The sequence below is a fragment of the Arachis hypogaea genome, chromosome 13 (assembly GCF_003086295.3).
Source record: "Arachis hypogaea cultivar Tifrunner chromosome 13, arahy.Tifrunner.gnm2.J5K5, whole genome shotgun sequence".
NCBI lineage: Eukaryota > Viridiplantae > Streptophyta > Magnoliopsida > Fabales > Fabaceae > Arachis > Arachis hypogaea.
Genome location: NC_092048.1, coordinates 140,755,577 through 140,779,009, shown reverse-complemented (window position 1 = coordinate 140,779,009; position 23,433 = coordinate 140,755,577). Strand labels below are relative to the sequence as shown.

Here is a 23,433-nt window from a genome sequence, read left to right as displayed (position 1 = left end):
TATTTATAGTCTGTGTTTGGGTGTATTATGCAGATCTCTATGCAGACCGTCATATATGGGTTCCAATCTATCTAGATCACCACTTTATATTATAGTACCTGTAAATCAGAAATTTTGAATACACTAGAGAGAGTTTAATTAATTTTGGTCTTGTGGACAACAAGTGGCTTTCAGGTAGTGTTTGGTTAAAATCTGCAGCAGAGGTGTAAATTTAATTTTTTATCGGGTGTATTTATAGTCTGTGTTTGGGTGTATTATGCAGATCTCTATGCAGACCGTCATATATGAGTTCCAATCTATCTGGATCACCACTTCATATTATAGTACCTGTAAATCAGACATTTTGAATATACTAGAGAGAGTTTAATTAATTTTGATCTTGTGGACAACAAGTGACTTTCAGGTAGTGTTGGGTTAAAATTTGCAGCAGAGGTGTAAATTTAATTTTTTATCGGGTGTATTTATAGTCTGTGTTTGGGTGTATTATGCAGATCTCTATGCAGACCGTCATATATGGATTCCAATCTATCTGGATCACCACTTCATATTATAGTACCTGTAAATCAGAAATTTTGAATACATCAGAGAGAGTTTAATTAATTTTGGTCTTGTGGACAACAAGTGACTTTCAGGTAGTGTTGGGTTAAAATCTGCAGCAGAGGTGTAAATTTGATTTTTTATCGGGTGTATTTATAGTATGTGTTTGGGTGTATTATGCAGATCTCTATGCAGACCGTCATATATGGGTTCCAATCTATCTGGATCACCACTTCATATTATAGTACCTGTAAATCAGAAATTTTGAATACACCAGAGAAAGTTTAATTATGGAAAAAAAAATTTACTTATAATTGGATCAAATATATTTACACCATGTGTTCAATTTCTTAGAACAAGAAGATCAATAAAATCTAGAAGAACATAGAAGAACAGTAAAACATAGTTCTTCGATTTCGAAATCAGAAACAGAAATGTGGAAAATGTACAAGATGAGTAAAACAATAACGTACCCTGAATAATATTTTGTTGATGGTTTCTGCTATTATTCGCGACGAGTTCAAATGTCTCTTCAGTTTGGAATGTTGCTCGAAACTTGAGGATTTGTGTTATCTTTGAAGGAGAAGAAGAAGAGTGAGCCATAACGAGCGGTTTTTTCGAAGCGTAATCGTTCGAGTGACGCGCGTGAAATTGACGCTCCATTTAAAGGGAGGGAGTGCGCGTGGATTAAACCTGAGTTGGGCCAACTTGTAAGAATTGTATGCGTTATTTGCTTGTATGTGTAGCGGAGCCGCGCAGATTTAAATCTAATTTATAATATATTAAAAGAGAGGTCAAAGTAGTGTTATAATAATTTTTTTATATTTAATTTTACTCTATGTTGTCACATGCAATTTTTTTTTCTTACGTGGCATAATCTTTTATTTTTACATTATACCATTTCTTCTCTCTCTTTTTTCTCCTTTCTTTTTACATTTTAACTACTCAGAATATTTATAGGCTCTTTCTTCAATGCTAGCAACACTTTTGAGTAAACTCTTGAGCAACTACTCATCCTATTTTAAGATCTTCAATGTTCTCATATTTTTAGTAACCAAATCCAAATTCACAAACATGGCAGCAGTGCATGCATTTGGCACCCTGTTGCTTGTTCTTTCCTCTCTGTTGAGCATTGTAATTGTATCCTCTGATATCAATTTTGTACAAAATGGATTTCTAGCAGCAGGCTTGAAACTTGATGGATCTTCTTATCTGGGGCCTAACGGTATACTTACCTTGACCAACGATTCCTCAAGGATCCTTGGCCATGCATTCTATCCATCTCCTTTACCATTCAAATCTAGCAGAAACAAATCCTTTGTTGCAACCTTTAGCACTTCCTTTGTGTTCTCCATCATTCCCAAATACCCTGAACTTGGTGGACATGGTCTTGCTTTCGTCCTAATATCGACAAGAGCACCGAAAGGTTGCCTTTTAAACCAATATTTAGGCCTCCCAAATGAGACAAGTAATCAAGAATTCTCTACCAGGTTCGTAGCTATAGAGTTTGATGGGATACAAAACCTTGAACTACAGGACATTGATGACAATCATGTGGGAATCGATATCTCCAGCCTCATCTCTGTGGTATCTGAGTCAGCAGCATACTATGGAAATGGCCAAGATCTCAGCAAGAACATTCCAATTAATCTCAAGAGTGGAGACCCCATTCAAGCATGGGTTGATTACAATGAAGAGAAGAAGTTGATGAATGTTACAATCTCTCCTTTTGGCATGCCAAAGCCATATTTCCCTCTGATATCTTTTCCTTTAGACCTATCTTTGGTGTTTAATGACTACATGTATGCAGGATTTTCTGCGTCCAATGGTTTATTGATAGCTGAGCATAATATACATGGTTGGAGCTTCACCATTGGAGGAGAAATGCAAGAGCTAAATAAATCAACTCTTCCACTCATTCGATCAAGTAGTACAAATAAAGTGGCGCATAGAAAAGCTTTGGCATTAAGCATCACTCTGGCAACTCTGTGTGTCTTGGTAATCATAGCAGCTACTATCATCCTGCGCGGATTAAGAAATAAGGACGAGATCTTAGAAGACTGGGAACTCAAATATGGAGCTTATAGATTTGGATACTCTGAGCTCTATTCAGCTACAGGAAGGTTTGGTGAGAAAAACCTTATTGGGTGTGGAGGATTTGGGAGAGTATACAGAGGAGTATTACCAACAGGACTTGAAGTAGCTGTGAAGCGAGTCACTCCTAATTCAAGGCAGGGAATGAGAGAATTTGTTGCAGAAATAACAAGCATGGGGAATCTAAGGCATAGAAATCTGGTGCAGTTACATGGGTGGTGCAGGAAGCAGGATGAACTCCTCCTTGTTTATGACTATGTCCCAAATGGAAGCCTGGATGCGCTTTTATTTGAGAATGATCATCAAAAGAAGAAGTTACTAACTTGGGACCAGAGATACAAGATCGTTACTGGTGTTGCACAAGGGCTGCTATACCTCCATGAAGAATGTCCACTGCAGGTGGTTCACAGAGATGTAAAGCCAAGCAATGTCTTGATAGATGCAGATCTGCAACCAAGGCTTGGTGATTTTGGCTTAGCAAGGTGTCAGGAGCACGGAATCAATCCGAAGACAACACATGTAGTAGGAACACTAGGATACATTGCACCTGAACTCTCCAAGACTGGGAAAGCAACAAGAAGCACGGATGTATATGGGTATGGTGTACTCATTTTGGAAGTAGCTTGTGGAAGAAGGCCAATAGAGCCCCAGAAGACTCCCAGGGAGCTGGTATTAGTGGACTGGGTGAGTGAACTACACTGCCAAGGGGAGATCGGCAGAGCAGTTGACCCAAGTTTAGATGAGTATGACAAAGATGAAGCTGATCTTGTGCTTAGGCTTGGATTGCTTTGTTGTCATCCCATACCTGATTATAGGCCTAATATGAGAAGAATTGTCCAGTTCCTTCTTAAAGAAACCACCCTTCCTCCAGTTCTTCCTGACATTTGTTGTGCCTGGGAACCTCCTAGAGCAATGAAGGAATATGAGCAAAATATTCGAGATGATTCTGACCCTTCAAGCTCTGGAGTGTTCTCATCAAACTATTTTAGTCATACAAGCTTTGACAAGTGACAAGGTGGTCACTAATATTAAAGCCACAAGATAGATGTTTTCGTAATGCATATTATAGAACCAATTTCACAGGGCTAAACATTGTAATCTTATCAAGGAAATCGGTTCCATGATTATGTAATCCATTTGTCTTCTGTTAAAGGAATTGATTCACTCTCCGCTATATGCTATGTCCATTAGACATATTTTCAGCCATCTAGTCTAAATATTTTGCAACCTAGTTTGGGGCTGAAATTATGAGTCAAAAGCATACATGTGATGATTATTCATTGAATTGAATATATACTGATCCAGCATTATATGCCTCTGTTCACACACGCACAAACAACATATAATAGCTTAATATTTGCAACTCACAAGAGGGGAAAGAAAAAATTCGCAGTGTGTTATAATCCTCTGCACAGGAATAGATCCAATTGCTTACAGATGCCATAAAGAAAAATTATTTAATTAGCTGGAGTGAAAAGGATTTTTCAAAATGATATCCGTTCATCCTTAGACTACAACAAACACTAAATAAGCATTAAATAGGATGAAATGAAAAATCTCAAACCTCATAAATCTTACAACCGCATGCACATTTCACTTTAAAATGATATCCCAAAGTTCCGGCACTGGATTGACATAATCACATACTCAGATTGCTAGATGTAGAATCAACTGCTCGTGTATCATCCTGAACTTCTCTTTGAGCCTCCTGATCTGAAAAGCCAAATAAAAAATTGGACATTGTAAACAAGAAGTATCCTTTTGCTGAAAATTGTTTACCTCAAAACAAAAACCATGTCACATGAATTACGAAATACCCTTTTCAGCTCAATTTCCATATCTCTCTTCTGCTGTCCCAAGGAGTTCTGCAGATTAGTTATGTCAAAAATATTATCCAGGTCATCCTCAAAAGCAGACTCTAGGTCTTCCCGAAGAAGTGCAGGCAACTTATCCACAATGGGCATCAAAAGGAAACAGTTATACTGCAAAATATTAGGTAAAGTAAGTGCAAAAAAGATAGGGAAAAATGGCGTGAAAGTGTTAAATGATTGATAGGGCCTAATTATAATCAGCCCAAGCTAATGCATTATCAATGTTTTGACTTATTTTCTTCTTGTAGTTTATTGGTTGTAATCAACCTGAACAACAAATATAAATGCTATTTTGCATGTACATGAGATTTTCAGCACATACTGCTCATCCTTTGAAAATTATAGTATTCAAGTTTTACATGTCAAACCTTTAATTCTGTGGAAACCAAGAAATACTCTCTAATGCCATGAAATATTTGTTGCACCAAACCATAAACAATCCTTTCAGATGAAGGAGCGAGCCTGCGATTCCAAAGTGTGCTATCCAGAAGGTCAGCAAGCTTTGTTTCTGTTGTCTGAATAGAAGTGCTTGAATCAGTGCCAGAGGCCAAATGGCTGAGCTTTACATCTGGTTGTGGCCTTGTGTCTTCTTTCTCTTGTGGAATTGTTTGTGGCAAAGTAGTTGCTGTAGGATTATTATTAACATTGGAATGTTCTGTTCCACCAAATGAATCTAAGAACTGACGTAATCCAGCCCGACTCTACAGTAAACCACAAAAAGAGATGTAAAAGTAATCAGATAAACTTAGTAGCATCATAAATAAATAAATAAATAATAATAGTAATAGTAATAGTAATAGTACTAGTAGTAGTAATAGTAGTAATAGTAGTAGTAGTACTAATACTACTACTACTAATAATAATAATAATAATACAAGCCTTGTTTTTTTTTTTTGGTGTCTAATACAAAAGCAAAGCCCCCAGGGGAGCCAAAAGAAACACCTAGCTAATCACTGCTGAATCATAAAGTAAGATTCTATTCAACTCATCTCTAGGTTAAAGAAGTGACATCAATTAAAATGAAGCACGCTAAAGCATCTCTCTCTGTAAAAGGCCTATAAACCAAGGATATACCTTATTGTGGAGAGACCATGAGACATATCGTGTGGTGCTTACCAAGTCCTCCAAACATCTGCAGCAAAGCAGTGTGGACAAGGGGCATAGAAAACAGTTTAAAAAAAAATGAATACAAATATATAACAGTTATCATGTCCAAAAAGAAAAAAAAAAGATATATTGCAGACACGAGATGATAAATTGTATAAAAAATGATAACAAAAATTGTTTTGATGATGCTAATACAACATTTCATTCACTATGAAAAGAGAAAAGTTACCCCATTAAAAATACCATAATAGAGAAGAAGGTTCCAATGCCAATCTAAGATAAATTATGCCGAATTGCCAATTGATCTTTGATGAAATAACATTGACTAGTCTATTGTTTCATAAATTATAACTTCCCTTATATTGAATTTCCACCAAATATGCCTTAAAAAAGAAAAAGGGAAAAAGAAAAATAAAAAGAAAAAATACAAATACCCCCCTCCCATTCAGCATTATATATGTGAAAGTGAAACCAAAAAAGGAGCAACTTCTAATTTCCAAAACTGCAGGGAGGGGTGGGTCAATGTAATTTTGCCCTTATCTAAAATGAAGCTCTTCATTATGGGAACAAACTTTTAGTAGTTGGGGAAAAGTGATGGTTAACTTTTCATGGCATGACTTTTCAGTAGATTCTGCAAAGTTGTTGAAGGCGGAAGCAACGCGCCTGAGGAACACCTCATGGCCACTCAGGTACTCACCATCTTTCTGTAAGAAACAAAGCATAGAAAAAGAATCATTCAGAAAAATAACAAATTAACTGCACAAAGAATTGATCCATTAAAAAAAGCATATACCTGAAGAAGATAAACAGAGATTGGAAGCAATCTCTTGAGTATGTGCAACAATCTAGAACCCAACTGTGCCAACAACAAATGATTAATAAATTAGCTAGGGGACTGAAATATCAAAGGTTTAAAAGGTTTCCAGATATCTTACAAATCAAAGAACTATGGAAAGAAGGAAGTTAAAAGGAAGATATTTGTTGTTGTAGTTACCTGATGAAGGAATGGTTCAAATGTGTCACGAGCCTTTGCAACAGCAATTACACAAGCAGTCCTGATTAATCAAAATATAATTCTTTTAATATCTAACACTTAGTTTTTGGTACTATTAGAAAATGATAGGTAAAACACTGAACTACCTAGAGTAGTTTGTTCCATCATGAATATCTTCAACACCACAAGCATTTACTATTTCCTCCCGAGTAATAGGGGGACACTTGATTCCTCCAACGACAAAACGAAATTCAGCCATTGCCCGATGATATTGTGCACCGCCATAAAGGCGCATCCCAGCATTCTACATACAAGGATAACGCAGCCTGTTCAGATATTTTCTTAACAAGATTCTGGATTTTTTTTAAAAAAATAGCTTGCATCCATAACATATATACATAACACATATAAAATTGGTCATATTCATTAATAGGCACACATAACTGCCATAAGTTAGATGCAATTATCAGCAAAAAGAGAATAAATGGTGTGTCTGTGTAATGGAAATAGTAAATGTGACGTGTGGTTTATTATCCTTTCCACTGAAAAAAAGCAGGACATAAGAAGGAAAAAGCAAGTTCAACTCAATTTTATAACTTACAGGTATTAGCTTGTGAGGGATCTGAACACCATCAGCACCAACAAATGCACCTCCATTTGTTCGCTCATCTTGTAATGTTTCACCTGAAATCCAAAAAAAAAAAAAAAATTGTCAAGCAATTTAATCAATGACCATTTACCAAGAATACTAATACATAAAAACTATAAAAGACAGCATATGTAATTTACCAAACTTATCAGGAGGTGCAACTACTGTCCCTTTAAGTAGCAACGACAACTGAATATAGAAAATATGAGTCAGGGGAAAACATTCAAGAAAGTAACCTTCAAGGTTCAAGCACTATGGATCCCAACAGCAGCCTAAAAAAATAAATAAGCTTGCATATGCAAGTCCCTATAGAATAATTGATAGACAAATAACCCTTCCCTTGATAGGAGTTCTAATGTTGCCAAACTATGAAATTCACAAAAGAAAAGAAGGAAAGATAGAAAGAAGAAATTGACGATTCATAAAATAAAAACCTTGGTCAAGAATAGATCATTAAAAGTTCTTCCTTTCTCCTTCAGTTTTACTTCATCAAGTGAGCTGCATATAATTGGAGATTGTGAATAAAGAATAACATAAGTGATGACAAGAAGATACACATAGATAACAGTAAAATCTTAAGCAAGAAAAAATTTCATCCTTGCCCCGTCCTTTGAAGATCAGGAACGAAAGAGTTTTTTTCATTTTCAATACAGACCTCAGTTCTTGATTTATATCGCTCAATTTCCTTGTTGCACTTCGGTACTCCTTCTCAAGAAGTGGAATGATCATTGGAACATTATTTATATACCTAGGAAATCATCCTCAAGGAATTAAACATAGAATAATAAAAGATCTATGGATTTATAAACATTATGTAGAAAAACTGAAAATAAAAACAATCCAAAATTTATACAAACCTCTGTTTTAGCATCTCTTCCAAAAACAACCTAAGTTTGCTCACACCTATCCTATTTCTTTCTTGCTTTGATAATGACCTTCCCAATTTCTCCTCCAAAGATGAAACATCCTCTATCTCTCTAAAGCATACAGCCTGCAATTACAAGTACACTTAAATAGATCAAGGAAAGGCAACTATGGGTATTTCATGCTCCACGATGAAAAGACACAGATAGAATTCAGCTAGCGTACAACATACTTGACAACAAGAATATAAAATAAATAATAATTAAGAAACTTAAAGGTCACAAAGCAAGAAACCTAAAAAGTCACACTGAAAATATAAAAATATTCCGTGCACCGAATTGATTAAATATGAAGCTTTCAATCTTAAAGAGAAAAGAGAGGCAATTAATTACTATAAAGGCTTAACCTGTTTGAATTCATCATTGGACCTGTATACAGAATCACTTCCAGAACCAACTCTTCCAGAAGGCACAGACGTGAAGAAGGGAGAGTCACCCAGAATGCAGCCATCGAGGGTACATGCAGGTGGTGAAAGGAAAACTTCAACATCGGATGGGCGGGCAAATTGAGGTATCCTAGTATCTAGCTTAGTTGAGACAATTACAGTCCTTGACAGCTCAGGATCAATCTATAAACAAACAACAAAAATGTTTATTGAAGCTGTGATTTATATATAGCATTCTTTTTGTGCTCCAAATCCCAGCAGATTAGCTAGAGAAGTGTTCTTTATATCCTCAAAAATGTTCACCCCAATGCAATCTGATTTTTTTTTTTTTGTTTCTTGGTCTCTTTATATTACTTCTTCTTACAATCTATAGATATGGCATGAAAGATTGAAAGCATTCAGCAATGACACCAACTTCAACTACCAGATACTCAGCAATTTTATGGAAATTAATCAAGACAAGAAAGTGCAAGGACTAAGAGAGGCAGATACCTGCATCACAACGCGCCTTGTAGTAGCATTGCTCCAGTCACTACAATCTTCAAGGCACAATATAATAAACTCCTTGTGCTGCATTTTGGCTCGCACCAGAGACTCGACGGCACGCGCATGGGCCTGTTGGTCAAGCAGAGCACAAAAAGTCCACTATGAGCAAAAACAAAGTCAATGTCCATGGGGAAACTCAAAAGCTTACCTGCAATGCCCTATTTTTTCGACCAGGAGCAGGAGCAATGAGTCCAGGAGTGTCAATGATGGTAAGGTTGGGGCAATACTTGTACTCCACTCTAATTATTATCTCCTTAGCAGAGAATTGGCAAGAATCACGCTCCAACCTCTCATTCTCAGCTTCAATATAAGCCTACAAGTACAACAAAACTTTCTCTACATGAACGGTTCTGCATTCTCTATATCTCAACCTAGAAGGATAGAACAGATAAAAAAAAAAAAAAAAAAAAGCAAACTTTGAGGCCATTAAAGAAAAATGCAAGAAAGAAGATGAACCTGAATTTCGGGAAGGGACTTGTGGTGAGAAAGAGAAGGGTCGGAGTCAGAGACGAGAAGCAGGAAGGGGAATGGGAATTGGGGTCGTACTTCATGTGGAGGGTGATGGGGCGGCGGGTCTTGGTGCCGCCGCCGACATGGTTGAATTGGAAGCCCATGAGGGCCTCGACGAGTGCGCTCTTGCCGTCGGACTGGTGGCCGACGACGAGGACGGCGGGGGCGTCGAAGGGAGTGTGGAGGTCCTGGGCGAGTGCGTGCAGCTCGTTGTAAGCTTCGTAGAGACGCCACTGGCACTGGTCCTCGCCGCCATCGTCATCATCAACGTGATGCTGGTTGTGTCTTGTTCCCTCCATGTCTTCTTCAACTGTCAACTGTGAACTCCTTCTAAAGATGAAGCAGCCTCCAACTGCACTTGCCAATCGCTAATTTAGGATTTCTAGTTTAGCGCCTTTTTTTTTCATTTCAGAAATTTATATATTATCCTATGGTGGAGATTTACCAATTGAAAAATGTCCTTTTTTCGGATAGTCAATTTCCTCGTTTGGACTTTGCTGCCACCAATACCTTATAATTAAAATGGAATTTGAATTTTTTAAATTTTAATTTTACCTTAAAAATAAATAAGATTTTTTGCTATTTATTTTAAAGGTAAATAAAAAAATACAAAAAATGATATTCTCTAAAATAAAATTCAAAATTTAAAAGATATAAATTTATTAAAATCATATTAATTTATTTATGCCTAGGAGTGACAACTTTGTTTTATCCTTCCCGTACTTCCAAGACCAAGCCCTTCAACCAGAGAAGAAAGGACAACACAAAAGGAAAAGTTCCCTTCAATTATAGACTGTGGTCTGTGGTATGATCGGCTCCTTAAGTTTTTTGTTTTTTCCAAGATGAATTAGACAGTTTTCAGTTCTAAGTATTATATCATCACAAATTCACATATACTAGTACTACACACTTATAATATTTAATGATTCTCATTCAGTATTTGATTTTAGCGAAATGTCGAACTCGGATGTAGAACCTGATGAGACATGAAGATTTGGACTAAGCTAAAAGCATAAGGTGCGGCTCCTTCATTTTTTGTTATATTGCATATGGATGGCTACAATAGATCTAAACATGATAAAGATACCAAAAAGACAGCTAACAAATTCATTTTCTGTCCAAATATAATTATCTCTGATAATTGTAAATGTACAATATTCTTAAGGCGGAGTTAAGGCCCTATCCTTCAACAAACACTCTGCAGCTCTCCTCCCAGAGACCAAAGCGCCATCAAACGTGGCAGACGTCAAATAGTCACCGCAAACATACAAACCGGACTCAATTCTCGGGTTCTTACTAAGATCCGTGGGCGGGCACTGATTGGGTTGGGCAAATCCGACCCGGTAAGTCCTCAAGTACTTCCACTCACGAACCACTCTCTCTCCAAACCAACCCGAGAGCTCTTGGACCACCTTATTCGCTAGTTCATCATCAGTCTCACCCTCAAATAGCCCAATCAGGGATACTGAAATCAGAGCCTTATCGGGTGGTCCATATGATGGAGCCACGTTGGTCGCAAAGAACATGTTATTCACAATCCCCTTACCCGACCCATTCAGAAACAGAACCCGATCACTAACCGGTATCTCATCCCGGTTCGCACTAAAATAAATACAAACCGTGCTACGAGCGGGTTTTTTCGGAACCGGACCGTTCCTTCCCGCCAATAACTGAGCCGCTACCGGTTCTTCAACCGCCACGATAACACCAAGCTCGCTAGTCAAAACCTCGCCGCTCTGCAACCTCACGCTAGGCAATACGAAGCCGTCGATTTCGACAGAAACGGCCTTCGAGTTCAGGAGGACTGAGCCGGACGGCAACCTGGCTGCCAGCTGCTCCGGAATCGCCGATATGCCGTTCGCAGGGATAGTGTTGTCCCCGAGGGCAAGGCACTTGAAGATGAAGTCAAACAAGCGCGACGTCGTTTGGAGCTCTCTATCAAAGAAGATTCCACCGAAAAAGGGGCGGAAGAATCGCCCGATAATTGAATCGGAAAATCCAAGCTTCTTCAGAAGTTCGATGGTGGGAACCTCCTCTGCGGATAGAATATCTTCGTCAGATCTGGTGAGGACTCCAATTCGAGTGGATCCAATGAGGAGCTTATCGACGAGGGATCCGATTGGGTTGGCGAGGGACCTGGCGGAGTCCAAGAAGTGGCGGAGGGGGTCAGCGACGGTGTGAAACTGACCATCATAGAAAATACGGGCGCCGGAGTAGAACTTTTGGAGGTTGAGAGATTGATAGTCCAGTAGCTTCTTGGCTTCGGGGTAGGCGGTAATGAAGATTTGGAAGCCACGATCTAGGCGGAAGCCGTCGACAATGTCGGTGCGAACGCGGCCGCCGATGGCGTCGGAAGCTTCGAGGAGGAGGAAGGGGATGTTTTTGGAGTTGAGGTGGGTGGCAGCGGCGAGCCCGGCGAGTCCAGCGCCAATGACAATGACTCCGGTTTTGGGGAGGGACGGCGGTGATGGGGAGGAAGTGATGGGAGAGAACTGTGAAGAGGATTGGGGATTAAATCTGATTCGTTTTGGATAAGAAGAGAGGGAGATGAAGGGATTGGAGCAAGGGAGGGAGAGGGGGAGGGTGATGATAGTCATCGGCGTTGGATAAGGTTTTTCTTTGCTTCTTTCTGTTCTTGTGATGGTGATGCAGCCATGTATATTTTACGTGGACCAGGGCTTACTACCAATTCCAGACAATGACTAGAGATCATAGTATCTATCACTTCGGGCAAACCTAAACTTTTGTCACAATTTACAGATACAGATATCACTTCTAATATTTGGGAATACCATAAAAATCCCAACTCACAATCACCTCCATCAACTGATCAACCTTTTATCTTGGATGCAAAGCATTAATATACAGTGACAAGAAATACATTCCATCAAACAACAAATTTTATTACCTGGCTACCACCACCAAATCCAAAAGTGAATAATGAATATCATCTCAGTATCTATAAGAATCATATAATGCTATACTAGGAGTCGCAATTGAAACTTCCCTTAATTTTGGTCTACTTACAATAAGATGGGAGAATTATTAATTCTGTCAAGGAAACAAGGGAAGAAGTACTCACTCAATTAAACCAGACCATGCGATCAATCCTATCAGGGGATCATTAACAGTCACCACAGTTTAACAAATCAATGCAGCCGACCAAAAATTGTATTGGTTTAGAACTGGGAAAAAGGGGGAAAATTGTCAAAAGAAGTAGAAAAGTATGGTAGTAAAGTTGTGTATCTAAGGAGGCGGTGCAGAAGTATCTTTAATCGGAGAGGAGGCGTTTTATCAATTAATTCCCTTTTTGCAAAGTTCCACAAACACCGGCAGTCTCCGTTTAGCAGCATGGCCATAGAGAACACTAGAAATATATGAATCAACTTCTTCCTTTGATGCAGCTATATCAGAACCAAGGAAAACAATCATGCCATCATCCAGAGGTGACCAGTCACTCAAAGTGTTCGGGTAGGCATGGGCAAGGGTTCGGGGAGGCTCAGGTTTGACTGGTGAAGCTGGTTGGGATGTTGTGCCTAAACATTCAGCTGCTGCATTGTGATGTTGAACAGTCCGGCTATTTGAGCCATATGCGTCTGATCCTGCACTCAAAGAAGACTTGCCAGCCTGTGCCTGCAAATCCAATACGTAATTGCGAATTAGGTGTTTACAAGGGACATGGTGACATACATCTTCCGAATTTTGATTATTTACCTCGAGTTTGGCCTTCATGGAGAGACGAGTTTGATGAACCTCTTCTTTTTCATATCCAGACTGCAAAATTGTGGCATCAAGTGATTAAACATCAAATACAGGCAATTAATTTTCACTGACACTTAATCAGAAAGGCGGTCTATTCCCCCTGTCAGCAGAGGGGCATATGCTGGAAGCCGACAATAAAATGCAGTTAGTTAGATGCCCTTTACCTTTCTTATATCACGACCTATTGAATTTGGGTAAAGTGGTGGTTTACGATGATGGTACTTGGGCATCATTGTTTGGGATTGAAATGTAATTATGTAATTTATGTTGTATCAAAAAATTGAGATGCAATACAGAGAGCAAATTGATAGAAGCCGGTGCCAAACTCTTCGGGATGAAAATGTAGCAGATTCCTCAGGTAGAACTTATTCCTGAAGGACGACAGAATTTAAGGGAAAGTAGGATTTTGACATTTGTGCTAGTAAGAACAACACACAATCAAATATTACTGGTTAACCAAAATACATATCCAACAACAGCAACAACAAAAGATTTTGACTCTACCCGTTTGACAATCCCACATCAAGAAAATAATCCAACACATAGAAACCTACAGGGTTTGCATAATTTCAGATTCGGTAACTCAATAGAAGTTATGATAAATCCAACACATTTTTGTAAAAAACGCCAATCACCCATCCTATAACTGAAATTACAGTTTCTTTAAACTCTTGCCTCATCTCCGCAAGAATATTCAAGAAATTATTAAATTTTCAAGGCAGCTATGATAGTACGGGATTGCAAACTGGTTTAGAAGTTTCTGGATTCTCAGCCAAGTAACAGGTAAAGTTACCCTAAGATTAAGAACTTCCCATTTATACCCCCATCACAACCAAGACGCAAACTCTTCACACGATCGAATTATATACAAAATTGGAGCAACTAACATACCTCGCAATCTTGAGAGGAACCAAATCACCTTGTATAACTTTTTAACACCGCTTAAACTCTTTATTTTGAACCAAACTCATAAAAGACTTGCCCAAGAAGTCAAAAACTATTGTCAACCAGGACTTCCAAGTTCCTAGGTATAGATAGAATTTTCTTTTGAGTCTAACCGAGTTCTACACTTGTTAGAATATTACTATCAAGCCATCCATCCATACGTAAAATGCAAATCAAATTACTCATCTGTATGTGATAACTTTTGTTGTAGTCTTTTACTAGTTTTAGGCGTTTCTCCTTCGCAAACCACATGCATTAATAGCACTCACCGCTAAGCCTACCCTATATTTAATTTTGCAGAACACTAGCTTTTTATTAGCCTAACAAAACCATATAATATCATATTAGAGACCAAATACTCGTAATAAATATATATAATAATAATCCAGGTCAAGATTTCAAAATTTTTATCTTTGAAGGAGCAAAACCAAAATAGACTGAATTACAAGGACTAAATTAAAATACACGATTGGAAAATGCAAGAGCTAAAGGCCAGATTTTCAATAGTACTCCAAAACCTAAACAAATTATGGATACTGAAAAAAAATGAATATTAGTCTCAGAAAATATCGTATAACCATTAATTTGTATAATTATGGCGCGGACTAACCTGGCTTTTGGCGTTACTGCGGCAGTTTCCTGATTCATCCCATGCTTGGTAACCCTCCGTTTTGAATGCGTTCTTCACCCACGGCGACGGTGAAGATGACGATGAGGAAGAAGAACCGCGCCCAGAGGAAGATGAAGATCTTCCGCTTTTACCTCCCGACGTTGACCTAACGAGGATATCATCCATCACAAGAACTTCCTCGTCCACCTTCACAGGCGTTCTATACATCGGAGCGATCTCCAGGTTCTCCACTGAAGAAAGCGGCGAGAGCGACAACCTACTGCGTGGACCGTAACTGCTACTCCCCGAACTTTTTGAGGACTTGTACTTGCCGGAGCCGTACGTCGGAGAAGTGAAGGCATCGCCTCGAGTCACGGACTTGCCGGAGGGAGATCCGGCGAATAAGTATCGCGCAAGCGGCGAGCCGACATCGATGTTCTCGGCGAACGGTTGGACTTGGAGCCTTGGGCTCATCGTCAAAGATTGGAGGTAGCGTCCTCTCTGATCGTCCATATCCTTCTGCAGCGGCGAAAGGTTTTCGTTTGAAGCCTTCACCTTCGAAGCCTTCATCTTGCCGCTGCTTCGCGCGCTTTCCATCGCTATTAATTCAAACTCGGAAAATCACGAAATCATTTCGATTCCTGCATTTGAACAACGAAAAATCACGAAATAGCAAAATCTGATTCAATTTTCCTCCTACGAAAATTCAACTCTCATTTGGTTTTGCAGCAAATTAACTATTGATTATTTTCCCCCGGGAAATTGCCGGAAAGAAAAGAGAATCGAAGAAGGAGAATTGGAAAACAGAGAATCGGATAAAAGGTTACATGCATAGTAAAGCGAGAAACCGTGGTGTTCTTCAGCAGAGAGAAAAAAAAATTCGAGTGTAGCGTAGAGGATGACAAAAAAGTTGTTGCCTTTCTGAGTTGGAGAACTCTGTTATCAGAGAAACCTCTAATTTATAGCTGCAAGGCTGCAACTGGGTTAGTTTCACAGGCTCACAGCTGTACTTTTAAGTGTCAAGAAAATAAGGTTAACTTGCGAACAAATAAAAAGAACACTGGAGACTCGGGAACACAATAATTTAACTGCAGCAAATGCAGAGAATGATTCTGTTCGTGGCAGTGGATTTATGTGATTGGTTTTACAATGCCACCTTACATCGACGAATGAAAGCTAAAGTACAGATGAAGCGCTACAAAATAATAGCCTAATGGCTAACAATAATCAACACCCGAACTATACACCCCTTATTCAACAAGCAGCACAAACTTTATACACAATTCCATGATGGAAACCAACCCTACACCCTAAAATTTTCTACAACTTGCCTAGTCACCAGATCTCCCCCTTTATCTCAGATTCCATCAAGTGCGTTCTTGAGATTCCCTCCAAAATACAGCATGAGGTCTCCACCGTGGACCCTTCCCTCTGGCAGTTCAAAGCCTTTCCGCACGCCACTGCTACCGGCAGCAAAACCGTGGCTGTTTCTATCCTGCTCTGGCTTCTTGGAAGTAGTAAAAAGGTTTGGATAAGATGGTGATTTCATTGAAAGTGGAACTAGCACCTCCTTGGGTATGAGTTGCTGCCTTTTCGCTGGTGTTTCCATAGAATCATAGGAATCAGAGACAACGCTAACCCCTGAAGAAGAATTGTTATCAAAGCTGCTACAGACAGTGGAAGCAGAAGGAACAAGACCACGGAAAATTCCCGGAGCAATGAGACTTCCCTTGTTAGTTTCACGCTCTTGGACCAAGCTGCTGTGTGCAGCACAAAGCCCACTCTTTCCCTTGCAAATTTCTCACATTTTCCATCTCCCCAGCTACATCTCTTTCCTCCACCATGTGCCTTGCAAAAATCTGTGCTCCCCTGTGCGCTCTTCCCACATCCTTCAAACTTGCACCGCTTCCCTCCGCCATGCCTCACACAGCAATCAGTACGGCCACGTGCACTCTTGGTGCATCCTGCAACAGCACACCTCTTTCCACCACCATGAGCAACACAGAAGTTTGTGCCACCATGTACACTCTTTGGGCAAATACCACCACCATTGAAAAGGCAGCGTTTTCCTCCACCGTGTGCCTTGCACAATGGGGTGCTCCCTTCAGCACCTTTGGTACAACCTGCAAATGAGCAACGCTTCCCACCGCCATGTGCTTTGCAGAACAAGGTGCTCCCTTGTGCACCCTTGGTACATCCCTGGTACTGACAACGGCGTCCACCCCCATGAGAAATGCACAATCCAGCTTGCCCCTCAGCACTTCGGGTGCAACCATCTATCCTACATCTCTTGCCTCCTCCATGTCTAATGCAGAGTCCTGACTTACCTCGCGCAGCTTTTGTACACCCTCCTGGAAACCACAACGCCTACCACCACCATGTGCTATGCAATAATCTGTCTTGCCCTCAGCACTTTTAGTACAGCCCAAGTGCTGGCACCTCCTCCCTCCGCCATGTGCCTTACAATAAGCAGTGCGGCTCTCAGCGCCTTTGTTGCATCCTGGTTTCTGACATCTTTGTCCACCCCCATGTCCGATACAAAGCCCTGAAGCACCTCGAGCTCCCTTTGTACAGCCAAAAAACCTAACCTCTTAGGATTGCTTGTTCGGATATCTGAAGTTATGCCTGTAGCCTGGAGACTAGATCCGTCTCCATGAGAGTAAGTGGTAGCACTAGATGTTTCCAGGGACAGCTGGTGATTTGTAGCAAGAATTAGTTCTTGAGGCTGCACCGAGCTTTTAACATTATCCATTCTTGGAGCTAAAAGAAGTGATGGCATATAACCACCTGATTTCTTTGCTGAGGTAGAACCTCATCAACAACAGGAACCCTTGAAGTTGAATAATTATTTTCAGCAAATGTTTGGCTTGAAAAGTGCGACATATTTACATCAGCCTCAGTTGAACCTGAGCACTCCAACACGCTTGATGCCTCATTATTTCCACCAGAAAGACCAAGTTGAAGGATTGAATCACATTCAGATGGCATGTGCTGAGGAAAGGGCTAGCTGAATTTTTCTTCTTATTAAACCCCAAATTGTTGTAGTCATCGTCATATGCCATCGGGGTTGGGCCCAACCCAGAACCAATCTGCAGCCATCATCAGAAGCATTTTGAAATTTCATCCCAAGATTGCTCTTGTACATCTATAATTAGTCATGGTTTCTCCAAATCCAATGCCATTCAAGCATAATGTAGTATCACCGAAGTTATCATTTTTCCTAAGTTCAGCATCATAAGGAGATTGTGCAGCTTTCTTGTTTAAATCCATTATCCAGATGTCGTGTAATACAGCTAACAGAAGGTTGAGGTAGCAAAGAAGGTCACCGCATAGCTACTAGAAAATCGACATACCTTCAGAAGTTTATCACTGGGAAAAGATGTATCAACATACAGCCTCCGCCACTAACAAACCCAGATGTATCTGATCTATCCATTTTCCAATATACAGGACAAAGTTCACAAATTCTTTCAATGAAGCTAATTCTGCCAAAAGTATCTTATAACGTCTCTTGGAAAGAAACCTTTAATAAGATTGGCTAGTACTGATGTCACAAGTTCTCTGGAGCTTAGCGTGCTCCTTCTGGACAAATCATTAACCTTCATCAACCCTGACAAAGAAGGAAGACATAAGTCTTTGAGAATTAATGGCTAAGGAGGAGATAGTTATTCTTTTAATAACCCAGTGAGACTTGGATAGCCCTTTCACCACCCTAACTATGCAGTCTGTTTATATGATCTAAAGTAAAACTAAAAGTCAAGTTTTTACACCTCACATCAATCATGAGTCCATTCTTACACAATGAGTTGACCATATTGATATGTTAAGAAAATGTGAAAACAGAAACGACCAATAGTAACAAGCAAGTATGAAATAAAAGCATCTTGATGTATAAAACCAGGAATGAATTATGACAAGAACTAAAAACAAGAGGATAGGATCAGATTATAGACAAGGAAAGTTTTTTCATGTCATTAAAGTAGGACCTTAATTCTTTCAGGAAGACAAATGTCAAATATATCTTTGCCTTGAAACAGACCAAAAAGAAAGAGGGAACTAGAAATTAATTAATGCTTCAAACAAAAACAAAACAAAAAGATAAGGAAACTGAAAACACCGTGAAGATTTCTCTGACCTTTGCCGATTTAATTGGTGAAAGATCCATTCCTGCCTTGTTTGTATGGTGTTCAAAGCAATAATAAAATCCTTCCAATATATGATTTTACTTTCAAAGCTTTCAATTCGCTTTTGAAATATATAAAGGATGCTAAAGACCCCCTGCATGAAAGTTGAGCACGAGTCATATCAAGCCACAGGCTAGGAAATCAATGGAAGAGAGTAGTCCTCTTGCAGCAAACGAAAACAAGCTTAGTATAACCAACACAGAACACACTAGCTACATGGCTTCAGCTACTTATTCAAGATATCGTAGTAGTAAGATAGTTATACAACCAGCATGTATGCATGTAGTAATAAATAGTGCTCATAAAGAAGATGTTAGAAGTATATCAAAACAAGAGATGCAGCAACAGGTAAGAAAAATTTGCAGCTTCCATGTAACAAAGCAGTAGATCCAAGATAACAAAATCACAAAAACAACACATCGCTTGGAATCTTAGAACCTTAGAACTAAGCTATTAAATAGGGATAAGAAACAACTGAACCAAAAAGAAGTAACGTAAATAATTAAAAGAATAACCAAGTTGCCTCCATATTACCAACATAAAGAGAGAAAATTATTAATCAATTACATCAAGGACTAATTACTTATTCCAGAAATTCAATCATTAAACTTAATGATTAATGAGCAAGACACACAAAGAAAACACTAAAACTTCCAGAACCAAGTCTAGCAAATTCACCAACTAAGAACATAAGAATATGGAGAATAAGACTAATTAGTAAACAACAACTGCATCAAGAATGGTCCCCAAGCTCAAAAACCACAATCTGAATTACCAAAACCCAACAAACAATTGCAAAGTAACATCACCTACCAAAGACAAGTTCAAATGTTCTGTAAAAAACAAAACTTAGCAAAGGATATATGAAACCAGCTGGTAACAGCTCAGAAAAACAAATAAGAAGAAACCTTCGCACGATAAACAATAAGAAAGCCTTAAAAGCACAGAAAACCAGCAATCCAATTATCACGTAGCAAAACGAATTGCAAAAACAAAGTTGAAGATGGAATTAACGAAAATATATCGATGAAAGTAGAAACATATTGAAAATATTACCCTAAGCGAGCAGAATTCAAAAAAAAGAGAATAAGTTTCCAGATCTGGAACTGAAGCCCCCCTCCAGTCTTCGAGACTAACGACCTATGAAGAAGAAAACCCACGGAACAGGAAGAAAGAAGATTACAGAGAGAAAGAGAAACTCGTTATGTAATAAAGCCCTGCAAATAAACAAAAGTTGGGGGCGGCTCAATTTTCATCGCTCAATTTATTTTATTTTATTTATTCTGTGGAAAGAGAAAAAGAAAGAAATTCTTTGGTGACTGAGCAATGAGAAGGTGGGAAAAAATAAAATATCGAGGGTGCATTGAAATGACGAGAATGACCTCGTTGGCAAGTGGACGAGGACAGGCGTCACATGCTGGCGGGGCATGCAAATTTTGGTTGAAAAGGATGCACCCTGAAATCCGAATTGCCACTGGAATGAGGGCTTGTGTGGACAGCGCGAAGGATGGTTTGTCTTTCTCCTGTCTGTCCATTCTCGGGTTTTGTGTTTTGTCTTTCGCTAGTGGAGCAGAAGCTGTCGTGGCGCGCTCGTGTCTACCAGCATAGAACAAAAGTTGGGGGTTGTTCCTCTGCGGAAACAGTGTTTTGGTGAGATAATCCTGACGGTTTTGATGATTTGGAAGTTTATAAAGTCAACTATTTACAAACCGAAATCTTTCTTAACTGTGAGGATTATTGTAGACGATTGCAATCACCTTAAACAGTGAGAATCTAGCTTGATGTGAGCTGGAGTTGATGACGTAACCATCAGGCTCGGCTTTTATTTTTAGCAGCTCGACTGAGCTTATTTCTTTGATCCAACTAGGACAATAATGCAAGAAAATTCTTTTACTTTATCATTTCTTTATTGATTTTAGCTGCCATATGTTTTAAAACTTTATGTCAAAACCATGTGTCCTGTTAGTCAGGTAAATTCTTTAAATTAATTAAATTACAAATTTAATATGCATAATATATACTAATAACGTATGACTACGTTAGATTTGACTTACAAAGACCAACTAGAGTCTAGAGCAAGGTATTTAGAGGAAGAATAATAGGAAGATATCATTGACAAAAATTTATGAAGATTATTAAGCTTTTAAACGATCCAATAACTAATGATTATTGACTATGACTATGGGGATTCTTCTTACCTTACCTATAACCGTTGAAGAACTACCTCATGTCCTCTGTCCTCATCTGTCCCTATTGGTTCTCTTTTATTTCACAAAGCTGATTCACATTTAGTCATTTACAACCTCATATAAGTAAAGAAAAACAGGGGCGCGGAAATAAAGGGTTTTTAACAGCTCATTATGATTGCATTGTCTTTATGCAAGGTCATTAGTAGTTTTTTTTTTTTTCCTCTTTAAAAAAAGTAAAAGATAAGCTCAATTGTATGTATTATTTAGTAACTTTCGTAGTTTATCAATTTGTTTTTTGTTTACTCTATTATTTTGCATGAACAAACTTTATCGTTTGCATTCATATATAGCCGCTGGCAGGTGAATTTATAATGGAGTTAATATAAAATTGATATAGTCACTTGGTTAATAATTTGGGTTAATTTAATGCTTAGGTTTTGTCATATTCACATAGATAAAATAATATACGAATATATGTGTTATAATACTAGAATATACCTATTTAAGTATAGATCATAATTGCTGTTTTTTTAAAAAATAAGATAAAGTAAAACAGAAAAAATAATTAAAATGGCAAAAAAAAAAAAAAAAAATGATAAAATAATGAAATGAAATTATAGAATAAGAAAATAAAATAGCAAACTGAACAATAACCAAAGGGTACAACAAAGAAATAAGAGAATCTTCATTAACATCCATAACAGTATAGAAATGGCATCTAAACACATATATGTGATCGTATATCCGAATAGAAAAATCTCTCATACATATGAGGGTGTAACATTTATTTGTGATGATCCACTTTAGATAATGATTCTTCTGTAAACATCTTTGCAACAACTGAAAAATTTGATTTTGATGAATATAAGGATGATTGAAAAAAGAGATCAGTAAGTTGGTTTATAGGATGGCAGTTGCGTTAGCCAATTCATTTGCTTATCATAAAATACAGATTAAATCCGACCAGCATGTTTCGATGATGTTTTCTTATCATCGTAACATTGCACAACTGCAGTATAGAAATCTCTATGTGGGACTCCAAGAAATTTTACAGGCACTCTCGACAAAATACGTGCATTCATGTACGACATTCAGTTAAACTACAAATACCAAACATCCAAAAAAAATGTGAAATAGAAAGTCGTGGGAACAAAATAATTCAACACCAACAAAGAAATTCACGTAACTGCCTAAATTTATACATTTGTTTATAAATAACAATTATTTTAATTAATAAATTAAATTAACCTTTAGATGTAAATGCTTAAAAATGTAAAACTTATCCAACTTATTAAGATTTTCTTCAACATTGATTCCACTACTATTCATTTTAATAAAAAAAATTTACCACGACACATTTTTTTACCACACCAAAAATATTTGGTTTTTCTCAACATTCTGTCTCTCCTAATAATTCAGCGAATTGGTCCCCTCCCCCTTCACCCTTTTTATATTAATCCAGGCACAACTCTCCAAATTCTTGCCACCAAACCATCCACTGCATGCTTGTACGAAAATTGAGATTACTAGAACTTGCTGTCATTACTACCACTTTGCCATTTCATGTGTGCCAAAACAGAAATGGTTCATTCGTGCCCGTCGCCACTGTCATGGACCAATTCGCGTATGCCTCTCCTGAAGTTGTCCAATTCGCAACTGATGCTCAAGAGGTGGCCATTCGTGTCAGCCTTACCTGGAATATCATGTTAGTTTGCAGCCTTAGAATGGAATGCGATTTCATTTTGTATATGCTGCCCGACTGCTTCTGAGGTGGCCATGCACATTTTGTTCCAACTTTTCATTCATGCATATTTTGGGAATTAAATATTTTCTAAAACTTATTTAAAAAAAAAAACTGTCATATAAGTCTGATATGATAAAATTGACTAAAGCTCCATAGTGGTCCTCAAATTCACGACTTTCACCATTATAGGCTCTCATATTCAAAATTCACTATAATGGTCCTCAGATCCAATTCCAGACATCATATTGGTCCCTAAATACTTCCAACATTGAATCGACGAACAAAATACTGAATTAGCTATGACTTGTCACGCTAGACACATGGTTAAATAGCATCTTTTCGTTTTAGCCCTTAAAATGGTAAAAAAATTCGTTTTGGAGAA

The 23,433-nt window shown here is 38.4% G+C and overlaps 3 protein-coding genes and 2 pseudogenes across 3 annotated transcripts; 1 reads left to right on the top strand and 4 right to left on the bottom strand.

Moving 5' to 3' along the window:
• Positions 1-1,384: 1,384 nt before the first annotated feature.
• Positions 1,385-3,941, top strand: LOC112792279 (L-type lectin-domain containing receptor kinase S.4-like). The gene has a single exon (XM_025835451.3). It carries the CDS (start codon positions 1,510-1,512, stop codon positions 3,640-3,642), a length of 2,133 nt encoding a protein of 710 aa, XP_025691236.1. The 5' UTR covers positions 1,385-1,509; the 3' UTR covers positions 3,643-3,941.
• A 64-nt stretch (positions 3,942-4,005) lies between these two features.
• Positions 4,006-10,014, bottom strand: LOC112792278 (dynamin-like protein ARC5; annotated as a pseudogene).
• A 603-nt stretch (positions 10,015-10,617) lies between these two features.
• LOC112792276 (15-cis-phytoene desaturase, chloroplastic/chromoplastic-like) lies at positions 10,618-12,443 on the bottom strand. Its single transcript, XM_025835449.3, has one exon. It carries the CDS (start codon positions 12,212-12,214, stop codon positions 10,778-10,780), a length of 1,437 nt encoding a protein of 478 aa, XP_025691234.1. The 5' UTR covers positions 12,215-12,443; the 3' UTR covers positions 10,618-10,777.
• Positions 12,444-12,499: 56 nt separating this feature from the next.
• Positions 12,500-15,898, bottom strand: LOC112792277 (uncharacterized). The gene is made up of 4 exons (XM_025835450.3): positions 15,762-15,898; positions 14,935-15,575; positions 13,332-13,391; positions 12,500-13,250 (listed from the first exon to the last, which is right to left on the bottom strand). Exons 2-4 carry the CDS (start codon positions 15,529-15,531, stop codon positions 12,912-12,914), a joined length of 996 nt encoding a protein of 331 aa, XP_025691235.1. The 5' UTR covers positions 15,532-15,575; positions 15,762-15,898; the 3' UTR covers positions 12,500-12,911.
• Positions 15,899-15,999: 101 nt separating this feature from the next.
• On the bottom strand, positions 16,000-17,976 carry LOC112792275 (uncharacterized; annotated as a pseudogene).
• Between the last annotated feature and the right edge of the window lie 5,457 nt (positions 17,977-23,433).

Coding starts and splice junctions, on each gene's coding strand:
- LOC112792276 (XM_025835449.3), bottom strand. CDS start 12,214: ATGACTATCATCACCCTCCCCCTCTCCCTCCCTTGCTCCAATCCCTTC.
- LOC112792279 (XM_025835451.3), top strand. CDS start 1,510: ATGCTAGCAACACTTTTGAGTAAACTCTTGAGCAACTACTCATCCTAT.
- LOC112792277 (XM_025835450.3), bottom strand. CDS start 15,531: ATGGAAAGCGCGCGAAGCAGCGGCAAGATGAAGGCTTCGAAGGTGAAG. Junction 13,392..14,934: donor GCAGTAACGCCAAAAGCCAG/GTTAGTCCGCGC, acceptor ACAATTTTGCAG/TCTGGATATGAAAAAGAAGA. Junction 13,251..13,331: donor CCATGAAGGCCAAACTCGAG/GTAAATAATCAA, acceptor TTGGATTTGCAG/GCACAGGCTGGCAAGTCTTC.